General features: G+C 36.4%; 1 protein-coding gene and 1 pseudogene across 2 annotated transcripts; both read right to left on the bottom strand.

The window, feature by feature from the left end:
- Positions 1 to 351: 351 nt before the first annotated feature.
- LOC113077662 (NADH dehydrogenase [ubiquinone] 1 beta subcomplex subunit 11, mitochondrial-like) lies at positions 352 to 1,755 on the bottom strand (annotated as a pseudogene).
- Positions 1,756 to 2,795: 1,040 nt separating this feature from the next.
- LOC113077661 (differentially expressed in FDCP 6 homolog) lies at positions 2,796 to 13,141 on the bottom strand. Of its 2 annotated transcripts, none has more exons than XM_026249973.1 (11): positions 12,121 to 13,141; positions 9,914 to 10,054; positions 9,416 to 9,595; positions 7,862 to 8,089; positions 6,813 to 6,959; positions 6,485 to 6,593; positions 5,561 to 5,859; positions 5,096 to 5,262; positions 4,242 to 4,440; positions 3,629 to 3,719; positions 2,796 to 3,046 (listed from the first exon to the last, which is right to left on the bottom strand). In XM_026249973.1, the coding sequence occupies exons 1-11, from the start codon at positions 12,214 to 12,216 to the stop codon at positions 2,862 to 2,864; spliced, it is 1,842 nt and encodes a 613-aa protein (XP_026105758.1). In that variant the 5' UTR covers positions 12,217 to 13,141; the 3' UTR covers positions 2,796 to 2,861. The 2 variants fall into 2 exon arrangements, with proteins under 2 accessions (XP_026105758.1, XP_026105759.1); XM_026249974.1 differs by lacking the exon at positions 12,121 to 13,141 and adding an exon at positions 10,208 to 10,293.
- Between the last annotated feature and the right edge of the window lie 39 nt (positions 13,142 to 13,180).

Here is a 13,180-nt window from a genome sequence, read left to right on the forward strand (position 1 = left end):
TTCTATGCCCACTATTATATCACAAAACAAACCAACAATTTTCAGTTGTTATACAACATATACATACTTTGGCCCTGTCTGTAATACTTATCCTTACATGCTGTTAATAGCATCTATCATTTAAAATAAAAAAAGGTTACATAAATTGATATGTATAAACACTAAACTTTATTTTTACACCCATTTGTTTGCCCAACAAAAAGAGCTAATTCTACAGGTTCATGCTTTTTCATTATTAGTTAAAAAATACCCGAAACCACTAATTATAACTTTTTTTATTATAATATAGTTGAATGGAGACAAATGTATATTAAAACAAAAATGAACAGCATAATATTGACAAAATGTTGTCTACTCCTCTCCAGAGGAGGGGAGAAACAATTGTGCTGGGATCGTAATAATTTTCAGTCATGAGGGGAAGACCCTCGGATTCCCTCTGTTTGATCAACCTTTCAGCTTCCCGACGAGCCCACTGCCTCATACTAGAGGAGAAAAACAAGAGAGAGACAGATGGACATTATGATAAAAAAAAAAAGACAAACCGTTATACCTTTAGATTAAATAAACAACGGAAAAATGCACACTTGAAGACCAATGCATCTAATCAAACCATTAATTAGCCAATTAATGTAGATCAAGATAGAAAATAGCATGAAATTGCAATGCTATATAAGCCTCCACATTGCACTATTTAATAGCTATATGCTTTTTCCAAGTTTAACAAAAGGAGACTCTTATCTTAAAATTAAGATAAACCTTTACACATTTTTTTTGGGGACTTCATGTTGTGCCTAGTTCCACGGTTCATGGTTCACTCATGACATATAAAAACATATGTACTATGGGTATTAGACTCTTGATTGGGTCAATCACTGCACTCTGTGCAAAATTTACTATCAGTTTGTTCATGCACTTACCCATGATCTGGTAAATAGTGGATGAATGTCCCTCCAATAACGATGGCCACTGAAATGCCAAAGAAAAATGCCAACCTCATGTTCCATTCATCCACAAAAGAGTCGTGATGATGGAAGCCATGGAAGTCTGGATTCTGAAAAGAAAAAAAGATAAACATTTGCCATTTATAAACCTAATGTTACATGTAAAGCCAAGTTAACAGCGATATTACAGCGCTATCATAGCAGCAACACTTTAACAACTTAAATTAATAGAACAGAATACACTAGAATAGAACAGAAATTTATAGCAGGCACAGCTTGTGCATTATGCAATTCAAACGCATATAACAAGAAAAACACAAATATAGGATTAGGATCATACAGTGCACAATGTAAACATGATTGTTTACACTGTTGCCCTGTATTATCCTAATCCTATATTGTAGAGCACGTCAGATTTGATACAGTTTAGACTAAGAAATTAAGAAGCCTTGCAGTATTCAGTCCACGTTTGCCAATTACCCACTAATAATTACTGCAACTTACATGAATCACTCACATGTTTTTATGGTTCTCTTACCTTCTCAAACGGGCTGACCTCTGCGTGTCCATGACTGTCCTGAGCAGCGGGAGACACGGGCTGCAGATCAGACGCCACCCGCCGCGCTAGACGCGCTAGATTTCGGCGTCTGTGACACACAGCGGCTTCCCGAGCGCCGCGCTCACACGAACCCGGGGACAGGGTGGGCCAGACTCGGCTCAGGCGTGAAGCCATTTTCCCCGATTTCTCCGTACCAGTAGCTGCTTCGAGACAGCCACTGTTCCAGGTTATTTTTTTCCGGGTTAAAATGAGGTTCTAGACGTTTTTTCAGTGAACCTTACCGCCACTCAGTGCCCCGGATGTCTCATAACGCAGAAAATGTTGGTTGTAGGAACCATTGCTAAACAGCAGGTGTCTCTGTTTCAATTACTTGTTTACAATTCTAATCTGGACCTGTAGAATCAGTCTGAAAAACAACAGTGCTTTGTTTGGCAGTGAACTATTGTTGCTATATTCCACATCTTATATTAATATAATTTCTGTGTATAATTATTTATACCATTAAACCCATGTGTGCAGTATTAATTTAAGTCATTTTTTAAATCTCACTTGACATTTATGTCTTATATTATCTGTATAACAACACTGCACATGTACTTTACACTTTTTCTATATAAGCTTTTCTTATTTAATTCGGTTTGATTTTTGTAGATTGATATTATGAGTACCAGAAGTTCTATATGTCAAATTCCTGTATATTAAGCACCCCAATATGTGCATAAAACTCTAACAGGCTGTGCACTTTATGGAATATGTACTTTGGGAATAGCTAATACACTATGGTTTTGTTAGCATTGGTTTGGTAAATTTATCTGTGAGGTACACTTGTGTGCCATTTGGTTGTCTTCATTGGGTTTTTTATCTGACTGCAGAAGCAGGAAGTTCAAAAAACCACAGATGCTTCAGCTCTAAACATGTTCCTCCCTCATGAGATATCCAATTCACATGCATGAACATTTGCGAATCTCTTTTTCTAACATTTCAAAATATGCACAAACTCATTCTGTTAGAAAAGATTAGTCAATCAGATCTTTTTTTAAATCACCACAAAAAAGATCAACATCTTCAACATCTTGAAAAATGCTTAATATTTATTCAGTGTACATTTTAGTCTACGTAAGGCTTTGAGTAACTTAGGAGTCAATCAGATATTTAACAACTACAGTACAATACTTTTCAAACAATGTGATGAAGTGTACAAAACATTACTATTTAACAAGCTATTAACAAACAATGACAACATTAGAAATTATCATTTTTTAACGGCATGAGGTCTTTGCAACTTGTAAAAAAACGACTTTCCTTCATTCAAATCAGTCTTAACATTGAGAAAGAGAGAATTTCTTTTTCTTCTGAGGTCGTTAAGGTATTTCCATGTCTCCATTTGTAGACAAACGCTTGTCAGATGCACACCCTCCTCTGCTTTCCATGTTTTCTTTGCTTTCCTCATCCTGCTCATCTGATTTCTGCTTCAAACGCAGTCCTGGATCCTTCTGCGAAGGGATGCGAAAGCTGGAAAAAGATCCACCTCCTGAGGCCCGTTTTTCTAGAAAATGACAAATGCAAAGCGAGAAAATACAGGGAAGTTAGAGGGGCTTTTTTGATCGTAAAATCAACAAAGTAAGGGTGAATTATCTTAAAGCAGCTGTCTTAAGAGTAGATAATGCAGATAACCTCATTTCCTTAACACTCGGAAATAGGTTCAAAAGATGTCACTGGGGCTGTACCTTTTCAAAAGGTACACTTTTGTACATTTTAGGTACTAATATGTACACTTTAGGTACTAATATGTACTTTTAAGATGCCAATGTGAACTCGTTAGGTACAAAGGTGTACCTTTTGAAAGGGTACTGCCCCAGTGACAGCTTTTGTACCTTTTATTTTGAGTGAAACCACAGTGAGAACGAGTGGTGCAGACCTAGATTTCATGCCATTTAACCTCCTACTCAACATATGCTGAAATGCCAAGTTAAACCAAAGACCTTGGTTCTATATATAACATTTTAAATGAATCTTCTCATTATCAGACAAATGCAAACCATGACGCATATAAAAGCTGATGAGGTTATAGTCATGTTAAAGATAAACAGTGTGAACTGGATTGTGTTAACCGAGTTAATATGCATACCTCCTGGTCCAATAGGATGCATTAATCTGTTCATCTGAACGTTCCAGTGTTTAACATTTGTGCTGGCCTGACGCAGCTTCCTCTGAGCAGCCTGTCATAAAACAACAATACAGATTTAATCAGTTCTCAATCAATCATCATAGTAACCTAGATAAGCTGATGATTTGATTGTCATTTAAAAAAAAATTTCTAACAAATCTCTTATGCTTACTAAAATTAGCTAAAAAAAAGAAATATTGTGAAATATCATTACAATTTACTCATGAAATTATTCCTTTTATGGCAAAGCTGAATTTTAATAATCTAATATTTAGTGCACAAGAAACATTTCTTGTTATTAGTGGCAAAAACAATCATGCTGCTCTATATTCTGTGAATTTTGTTCATGATTTTTGATGAATATAAAGTATTTATTTGTAATAGATTACAAAAAAAAGTATTTACTGTCACATTTGATCAATTAAATGCATCCTTGCTGAATAGAAGTATTTCAAAAGTATTTTCTTAAAAAAAAAAAAAAACAACAACTTGAAATGTTCATGTAGGTTTTGCATTATAAATGACAACTAAATAAAAAAAAATGTTAAGATCAAAACACCATATAAAAACTCACCACCACATCCTGGTCCACTCGGTGCCGATTGGCCCTGACCTCCTCCAGCTGCTTTTGTGCTTCATCCAGAGCTCGAGACTTGCTTTCCATTTCCTGTTTGAGCTCTTGTTTCTCACGCTGGGCACGCTGGATATATTCCTCCTGCTCCTCACGGAGAGACATGAGGGCCTTCATCTTCTCCTCTTCCTCAGCCAGTAGCCTGTAACAATGAGGCGGCGAGCGATCAAGCACAACAGGTTAAAATAGCACTGTACCTTCAAATAATGCACGTTTTATTAGCATAGTAATTGGAGTAAAATGTTTATTTGAAAAAGAACATGAATTTCCATGATTTATGTAATCCAGCAATATTTAAGAATGATCCAGAGCACACATTTGTAAAATCCGAACTCTGTATGTTCAGTGTGGTTTCCGATTCAATGTGCACTCAACTGTATATTAATATTTAAACAGTTTTATTGTTTACAATGGCATTTTTCATGCGTCTATTGTATGGTTAATAGATTTTATTTTAACATAAGTAGAGTTGCATTGTATTTACTGAACTAAAAACAGAATTTATTTGTATATACTCATTATTCATTATTATGTATATATTCATTTCTCTGGACAAACTTTTATGTTAAAAGAGCCTCTTCTGTCTGTTACTTCCTCTGGTAACTTCCTCTTGATTAATTCCTGAATAACCCCATGCAATTTTACAGGGGAGAGCTTTTAAAACATTATATTTCCTCAATGAATAGTACTAATGAGTATTAGCACCTTGTATTGGGAGACAAAACGCAGCACATTTAATATAAAATGCAAAGAGGGAACCAAACAGTCTGTAGATGTGTTTGTGTGCTGCTGCTCACCGAGCCTGTGCATAGCGGAAGGCCTCTTCATCCTGCCTGGCTTTGATTTCCTGTTGTAACGCCTCCTCTAGTCGCTGCTGCATGGCCTCCAGTTCTTTAATTCGTGTTCTCTGTCTCTCCGCCTCGGCCTCTTTCAGCGCCATCTCAGCCTGCATGCTCGCCCGCGCCTGCACACAACCAAACAGTGCTCAAATAAACCTCTCATTGACTTCATGATGATGATCCATCTATTAGAAATGAGTTAAGAATCATTTTAAATTCCAATTTAGTTTCTGAATTTTAACTGAATTCAAATTAAATGCAAGAAAGCAGAAATATGCTGAACCAATATTCAAATAAAAATAATTCAAAACAAATGACATGAAAAAGCCTTTGTAGAAAGTTAAAAAAAAAAGTTACAATTTTTAAAAAGACAGTTAGATAGATAGATAAATAGATAGACAGACAGATAGACAGATAGATAACCTCTTCCGCCTCTTTGAGCTGAATCTCCAGGGCCTGCTGGAGCTGTTCATGCTGCTGTCGTCTGCGCTGTTCGTCCTGCTCCAGCAGTGTCTGCGCCTGCCTCTGCGCCTCCTTTAGCAGCTCCAGTTCTGCCATCTTCCGCTCCCTCTCTTCCTGCAGGGCCCGGAAGCGCTGAAGCTCCTGCTCCTTCGCCTCCCTCCTCTTCTCTCTCTGTTCCCGCTGCTCACGCCGTTTCAGCTTTAGGTCCTTATGAAGAGAAGTTTTACCCTCCACATACAGCCGGATGGCTGTCTGGATAGCTGGTGGGGAAAAAAAAGGAATACTATAAATGCAAATGCATTGTGTACTTTTGTAAAATAAAATTTAATACAGGAGTTAAGAGTCTTCTAAGATGTGTTAGCATTTTGCTACGAAGCTGCGAAGCTTAGTGTTGTGGGTGGTTTCTAGGTGATTGCTTACTGGCTCAAAAAAAAAAAAAAAAAAAACGGGGGCCTCTCTGATAATTTAGTCTAAAATTTATGGGATTTTTTTCACCGGTTTTATCATCCCCCAGGTGTAAGTGACCTAGGTAAGTTCAAGAGTTCCCCTGTGCAGTTTCATTTTAGAAAGTCTCACGAAACACCCAGTGGGTAAAAAGTCAACCTTCGAAATGTCACAGGTTTCCACTAACAAAGCTGCTTCCAAACCACAGTGACAGTGACGCATTATTTAAAAAAAACAATACATTGAAAAGGTTACACAATAACAATGGCCAACTGTAAAATGTAAAGTGGCCTGATGAACAAGGTGTCTCTTGAAGAAAGGGAAACTAGACAGGGAAATAGGTTTCTTCAAACCCTCCTCACAATTTACACAGCCACATCTGAGGTGAAAAACAGAATACCTGAGGATTTATCAAAAAGCCAAATCATTTTGCATGCAGACCTGTAGTCCACTCCTGCCTCTGTTTGGTGTCAGACGCACTGAGTTCGTAGGTCTTGGAGAGTGTCTTCAGACAGAACATACACCTCTTTCCATCTCTGTCAGGAAGTACCTTATGTATACAGCAGATAAACCTTTCAAACATTGCTCTGTTCATCATGATGTGAGGAAACATAAATCTACTGACGACTCACTAACCAAATAATAATGCTGACATGTTCCTGTGTCTCATATGTATTCATGAGGTGGCACTCATACTAAGCCACTACTGAATTATACCAGCTTTACTTCTACTAACAACACATGCAAACCACAGACACTTGTACCCTACCTCTACACAGCAGTTTCCATCAAGCTGAATGTTGCCTTTGCGGTCTTTGCGGTCCTCGCTAGTGAAGTAAATTAAAGTGCTGGGTCTCAGGGTGAACCACCGCTCTGTCCAGTTTCTCCTCAACTGACCTTTCTTCCACAGATATCCCTGGTGTCAAGAAGCAAGGAGTTTTATTATTATTTGTATTATTATTTAATATAGCATACATACAAAGAGCATTTACTGAAAAAAGTTTCTGGTATCTCAATATATACGCATACGTCACATTAAAACTTTATTATGTTTATAAAGGTTTTTCTCAAGAAATGGTGGCATTTATGTGTCTCACTGAAATAATACTGATATTTTAAAAGGATAAGGAACTTAATTATATTATTTCATAGATTTACTTTTGTTTAGCGCGTAATGCCAAAGCACTTTAAAAATGCAACCTTTATTTTTTTATAAATTATTATTTTTATTTTAAATGGTTTTCACTGGAATTGTCTAAATTTACCGTTTATCATAATAATAATCATCATAACATTGTTACAAAACAAACAAATTTCAAATAAATGCTGTTATTTAGAACTTTTGACAATAATTATAAAAAGAAACGTTTCTTAAGCAGCAAATCAGCATGATTTCTGAAGGATCACGTGACACGGAAGACAAAAAAAAAATCACCTATGTAACTACAAATATATTCAAATAAAAATAAACTGTTATTTTAAATTTCAATAATATTTCAAAATATTATTTTAAATGCATATTTTGTGAGTAAAAAGACTTTCAAAAACAAAATAAAATCTGATTGACCCCAATTATTATTTATTTTTAATATAAATATAATACAGTACTTAAAATAAATAGGTTGGGAATGATACATAATTTTTTGGTATTTTGTAAAGCTGTTATGACACCTTTAGGCTTGGAGTAATTGTTTAAGAATCAATCGTAAAGAAAATCTTATGATTTAAAGGACAAATGGGCTAATGTCCTGAGAATGACACTACACAATAACAGACATGATTATTAAATAAATACTGATATAAATAGACAGCCAATACCTCTTTCAACACATCACCCACTATTTCTCGGTACACCTCCTCTATTGCCATACTGATGGTTTCTTTGGCAATGCCCCTCGTTAGTTTCCCAGAATTCATCATCTCCAGAAATGCCCACACAGTGAAGCCATTCTGCTGAACAGAATCTTGGGAAATGAAGTCTTCTAGTTCCACACAGTTCATTTCAACACTCATGGCCATGCATAACTTCTTCATTAAATATTCAACCTGTGAAAAAAAAGCAATAATACTCTCATGTGAGATTGTGTGAAGACAACCATTTGACGCTGCTGCTGTGCATTAACTTCAAAATATCACGTTCAAGCAGCGCATGTTTATTTTAGTACTACAACTAATATCATTGTTTTTTAGCTATAAAGATTTCATAGCACCAAGATTAAGGTTTCTAACCCATTTTTTCTTTTTCTTCTGTGAAACTGACACAGATTACATTTTACCAATAGTTGCAAAGTGGGGCACAGGAAAGCAACAAGGTGCAAGACAAGAAACAGCACAGGGGCATTGGGGAAACACACACATTCAGCAAAGACACATAAAAGAGAGAATTTTTTTTAACCATGTAAATACAGTTGCCAAAAATGATATCTAAAAGCTTATAAATCTATAAACAGTTTGTAAAGGCTCAACTGCACTATTTTTTTCAGTCAAATCAGCTCTGACATCTTCCCAGTGACTGCTACATCACACTTGTTTCCTGACTAAAGCTATTTAAAGATAGCAAACAACTGCTAGTATGAAGAACTGCTGCATGCATGCAAGTATATGCACGGATGCTAGTGTTGTTCCATTTACAATTAAAAGCAGACAGGGTACTGACGAAAAAGACATAGGGCACAAGCAGATTTGGCCCTATGATTATGTCAGAAACTGAAAAACCTGCAGGGTTTTTGATGATAAACAGTTTCGGTTGAAGATGCAAAACAGAAAAATGCAAAGAGCATATAGCCAATGGTGGGCCTGTGGTTAGCAGCAGGTTTACTGTGTGTGACGTGATTTACACTCAAGTTATCAGCATTGAAAGATTTAGGAGGCGGATAAAGGTACAAAACATATTCTAGTTTTAATATGAGTAGTATAAAAACCCTAAAATTGATTTTAGGGGTATTTGAGAATCCCACTTAAAATGTGTGAATGTCAATACATTAAACAAAATTTGAATCTAACTTTTAACCAAATGTATGAAGCTACTTCTCCTCAGAATAACCACGTGTGAAGTCGATCACATTATAAACGAGAACCAATAGCATCTGCAAGATGACAGCCAGAAAGTGCTCAAATATTTTTGTCTTTACTTCTAACAATATATCTACCGTTTATCATTTGAAACCTAGCTAACCTTTAGGACAAATGGGACTTGGTTCGCAGTTTAATTAAATAAAATGTATTTATACAAGTGTGGCTTAAGTGTCAAAGAATATTTGGAGACACTTTTTAAAAGTGTGGATGCTAATATCGTTACCGTTCTAGGTGTGAATGGTCCTTAAGGCTTCTAAAAAAAATGCATCTAAATAACAAATGACGCATGAATCTCACCTCATCAGGGATCATCACCAGAGGATATCTGTCCTCTGAGAGAAATATGAACAGGCACCAGAGCCGGAAGGCGTCTTTTCCAGGTAAAACGCTCTTTCCCTCTGGTCGGTAGTTTTTCTTGGCAGTAAGAGTCCAGCAGAGCTCATCCACATTTTCTTTGACAAACGTGCCTTCCACCACCTTACAGAGAGGAGACAAACACTCGGTCAGAAGCTGACTGCAAGAAATGCAAGAATGTCATTAATGATAAATGTTAATGTTGAAAAACAACAATGCTTTTTTCCATTACTAAATCAGTTTTACAGAAGGAAACGAATAGTAATTGTGAAAAATAGGTTTAAAGTGATATACACTCAGTTTTGTCAGAATATACTGATGTGCTGACCAGCAGATTTACATGCACAAAAACAAATTGTCTTACACAGGATGATATAAAAAGCATTTTTCTCAAAGCTAAACACATACTAAAGTGAATTCGAATGTAGAAAGGCTGTGTACCTTGTCCAGGATGTATTTGTTGAGGTAGGGCATGTATCCCTGGCTGGACACTGGACCGTCGTCGTCATCTCTGAAGTGTTCCTCAAGAGCCGCTGGGTCGTGTGGGATACCCAGAACTGTGTAAAGATTATGAGACAAGACCTGCAGAGCAATAGCACAGATCCTAAACATCATATGCTAATACTCAGATATACACACAAATTGTTACACTGGAATTTATTGGTTCCGTTAGTATTCCATTAAGGAAATGTTCACCCCAAAATAAAAATAAAAAATTGCTGAAATATTACTCACCCTCGGGGCCACCCAAGATTTAGAGGAGTTTGTTTCTTCATCTGAATAGATTCGGAGAAATTTAGCATTACATCACTTGCTCATCAATGGATCCTCTGCAGTGAATGGGTGCCGTCAGAATGAGAATCCAAACAGCTGATCATCACAATAATCCACAAGCAATTCACACAACTCCAGGCCATCAATGAATGTCTTGTGAAGTGAAAAGCTGTTTGTTAGAAACAGACGTATCATTTGAGACGTTTTAACTTTAAACAGCCGTTGCTGGCCCAAATAGGAGTCCATAATCCATAATAACGCTTCCTCCAGTGAAGAAGTCCATCTCCTGTTGTACTCTGACATCGAAATACACCGACATATTTCTTTAGAACTGCTTTGGTCTATCTTTGCTTGTAAACAGAGCTTTGTCTTAACCCTTCATTAGAGTTAACAATATTTTGGATAAAGGACTATTTTCACTTTTTTTTTTTAGCTGGGAGCAATGGTTTGAAGTTAAAAGCTTCTCATGTTTCTTACAAACGCTCATTTTTTTTTTTACTATGAAAAACATAAGTGGATTATTTATGGATTAAGATGTTTTATCAGCTCTTGGGTGACTGACGGCACCCATTCCCTGCAGAAGATCCACTGGTGAGCAAGCGATGCCATGCTACATTCCTCCGAATCTGTTCTGATGAAGAACAGGATGTCATCTCTGATGGCCTGAGGGTGAGTGAATTTCCAGCAAATTTTCATTTTAGGGTGAACCATTCCTTTAAGTTTTCCAGAATTTTGCTGTTCAGAGCAGGCTTGAAATGAGATTTTCAAAAGCATAAATATTTCATGCATCATACAACCTTGAAATGAGGCAGACCACATGTTTGCTCTATTTATAGACATTCATTTCAGCATTCTCTGCTCACACAGAGATTTGATTTAACCCACAAGAATGGAATCAAAATTAATATTTACTTAAATATATTTAAAAGCATTAATAAGAACTACTAGAGCCAACAACACCAGACAACATTTTGAAACAAAGAGTTTGCTGATAGACTCCCACAACAGTAACAGCAGGGCTACATTGCATTACTTCTCTAACGTTGCTTAGGTACTTCTCTAAACGTTTCCTTGAAAACGACAGAGCTGACAATGTGGCCTGGAGATGAGTGTATCAAACCATGATGTTACAAAGAGTGTGTTCCCAACACACACATCTGGTGACCACCGTTCTCAAAGCTGAAGAATTAAAGTTGAACAGTTTGAGACCATTTACAGCTTGGGACTCCAAATGCCCCAGAGACAGAGATGCCCTGTTACAGCTGGTCAGCTTGAGATATGGACCGAACTAACTTTAGCAACAATCTGTACATTCATACAAATGAGCCTTAACAAAAAGAAGAGTCTATTGTAATATAATGTGCTTTATGAAAAAACAATTTAGCAAAACTACCAAAAAAAAAAAAAGAAAAAAAAAGAACGCAACTCAGTAAGTTCAGACAAAACTTAACCTTCATATATTCAGGAAAAAAAGGGAAAAAAAAGAAGAAAATTAGAATTCCCATTAAATAATGTGAGTCTATGAGTGAACAGGTATCTTGAGTTTTATAAATGGGCAATGGTAAAAGAAAACCCCTGACCCAGAAATTCAGTGAGTTCACTATAGACCATGTGGCATAATTTGCTCACACAGGAAACATCACGCAAGCAGTTAAAGCAAGCGCACTGCATCTTTTAAGCACAACATAAGGGGGAAAAAATAAAATAACTCATGTAATGAGCTGAAAAATGATCCTTCATTCTGTACTTCAGATCAAGGAATATGTTAAGAGCATTTTAAGACACTTGAGATCTGAGAACCATAAGGGACCCCAATTTTCAGCCTCCAACATCCGAAAGTTTTATCATAGTGCATTAATGGATTTGCAGCTCACCTTGAGTTGAGACTTGGATACCTTTCCACTCTTCTCCACATCTAGAGCGGTGAAAGCATACCAAATGCACTTGAGCAGTTCTGAGCGCAAGTCCATGACTGCAGCAATTTTACTCTCCGTTTTTCCTTTTTTCACTGCCTTCTCTTTCTCTCGCGCAGTCGTTCAAGGCCACCCACACCCACAGCAAATGTGTGCATCCTCCAACAGCCAAATAACACCCCCTACTGGGCCAACTTAATCAAAAAGAAATAAAGTACATCAAATATTTTGATTTGAACTCAAAATAGAAGGCATCAAAGCAAAGAACGGGTATATAAAAGTGTTTTCTCATTGTCTTGCTTGGGCCAAGTCATGTTGGACTTATTTGAGATGTTGGAACAAACAAAAGTGATTCGTAAGAGCCAAATCAGCCCTTGTCTGGGTCTATTTATAAAGCTATGATAAAGGAAGTACCCATTTGGCCCTGTGAAGACAAGTGACTATCTCTTAAAAAAATAAAAAATTATGGTTAACATAGCCATTTTTAACTTCTGAGCTCTCAGTCTGATCATCGGTGTAAGCAAGCAAGGAAGGAAGCAATCAATATAAAAATAAATAAAAAAATTATAAAAAAAATATAATAACTTTCTGGGTGACTTTCATGAAACCAGTTAAGATATTTCCGCCCCAAAAGCAACAGAAAAAAAAAAAAACATCAGCCATTGTAAACCATAGATAAATTAATGCTTATTGAGGACCATTCAAGTTTATAGCATTTTGACATTTTCTTAAGTTTAATACATTACCACACATTTACAAAAAAAAAACAATTGTAACATTTGTTGTACTGGATTTCATTTATGGTATCAGTTAAAAAAAAAGTGTATTTAAAGTAAGTGTAAAAAGACTCTTAAGGAAAAGTGCTTGAATGTCATCAAGAGTAGATGGCTCAGTGGGGTGAAATATGACCCAGATCTTTCTTTGAATGATATTTCACAGAAAATCATCTGCCTGTCCAAACATGTATTAAAAAAAGCTGGTTTTCCCACCATGGTATCCACAGATAGATAGTAACATCAAA

Source organism: Carassius auratus, unplaced genomic scaffold, assembly GCF_003368295.1.
Source record: "Carassius auratus strain Wakin unplaced genomic scaffold, ASM336829v1 scaf_tig00023098, whole genome shotgun sequence".
NCBI lineage: Eukaryota > Metazoa > Chordata > Actinopteri > Cypriniformes > Cyprinidae > Carassius > Carassius auratus.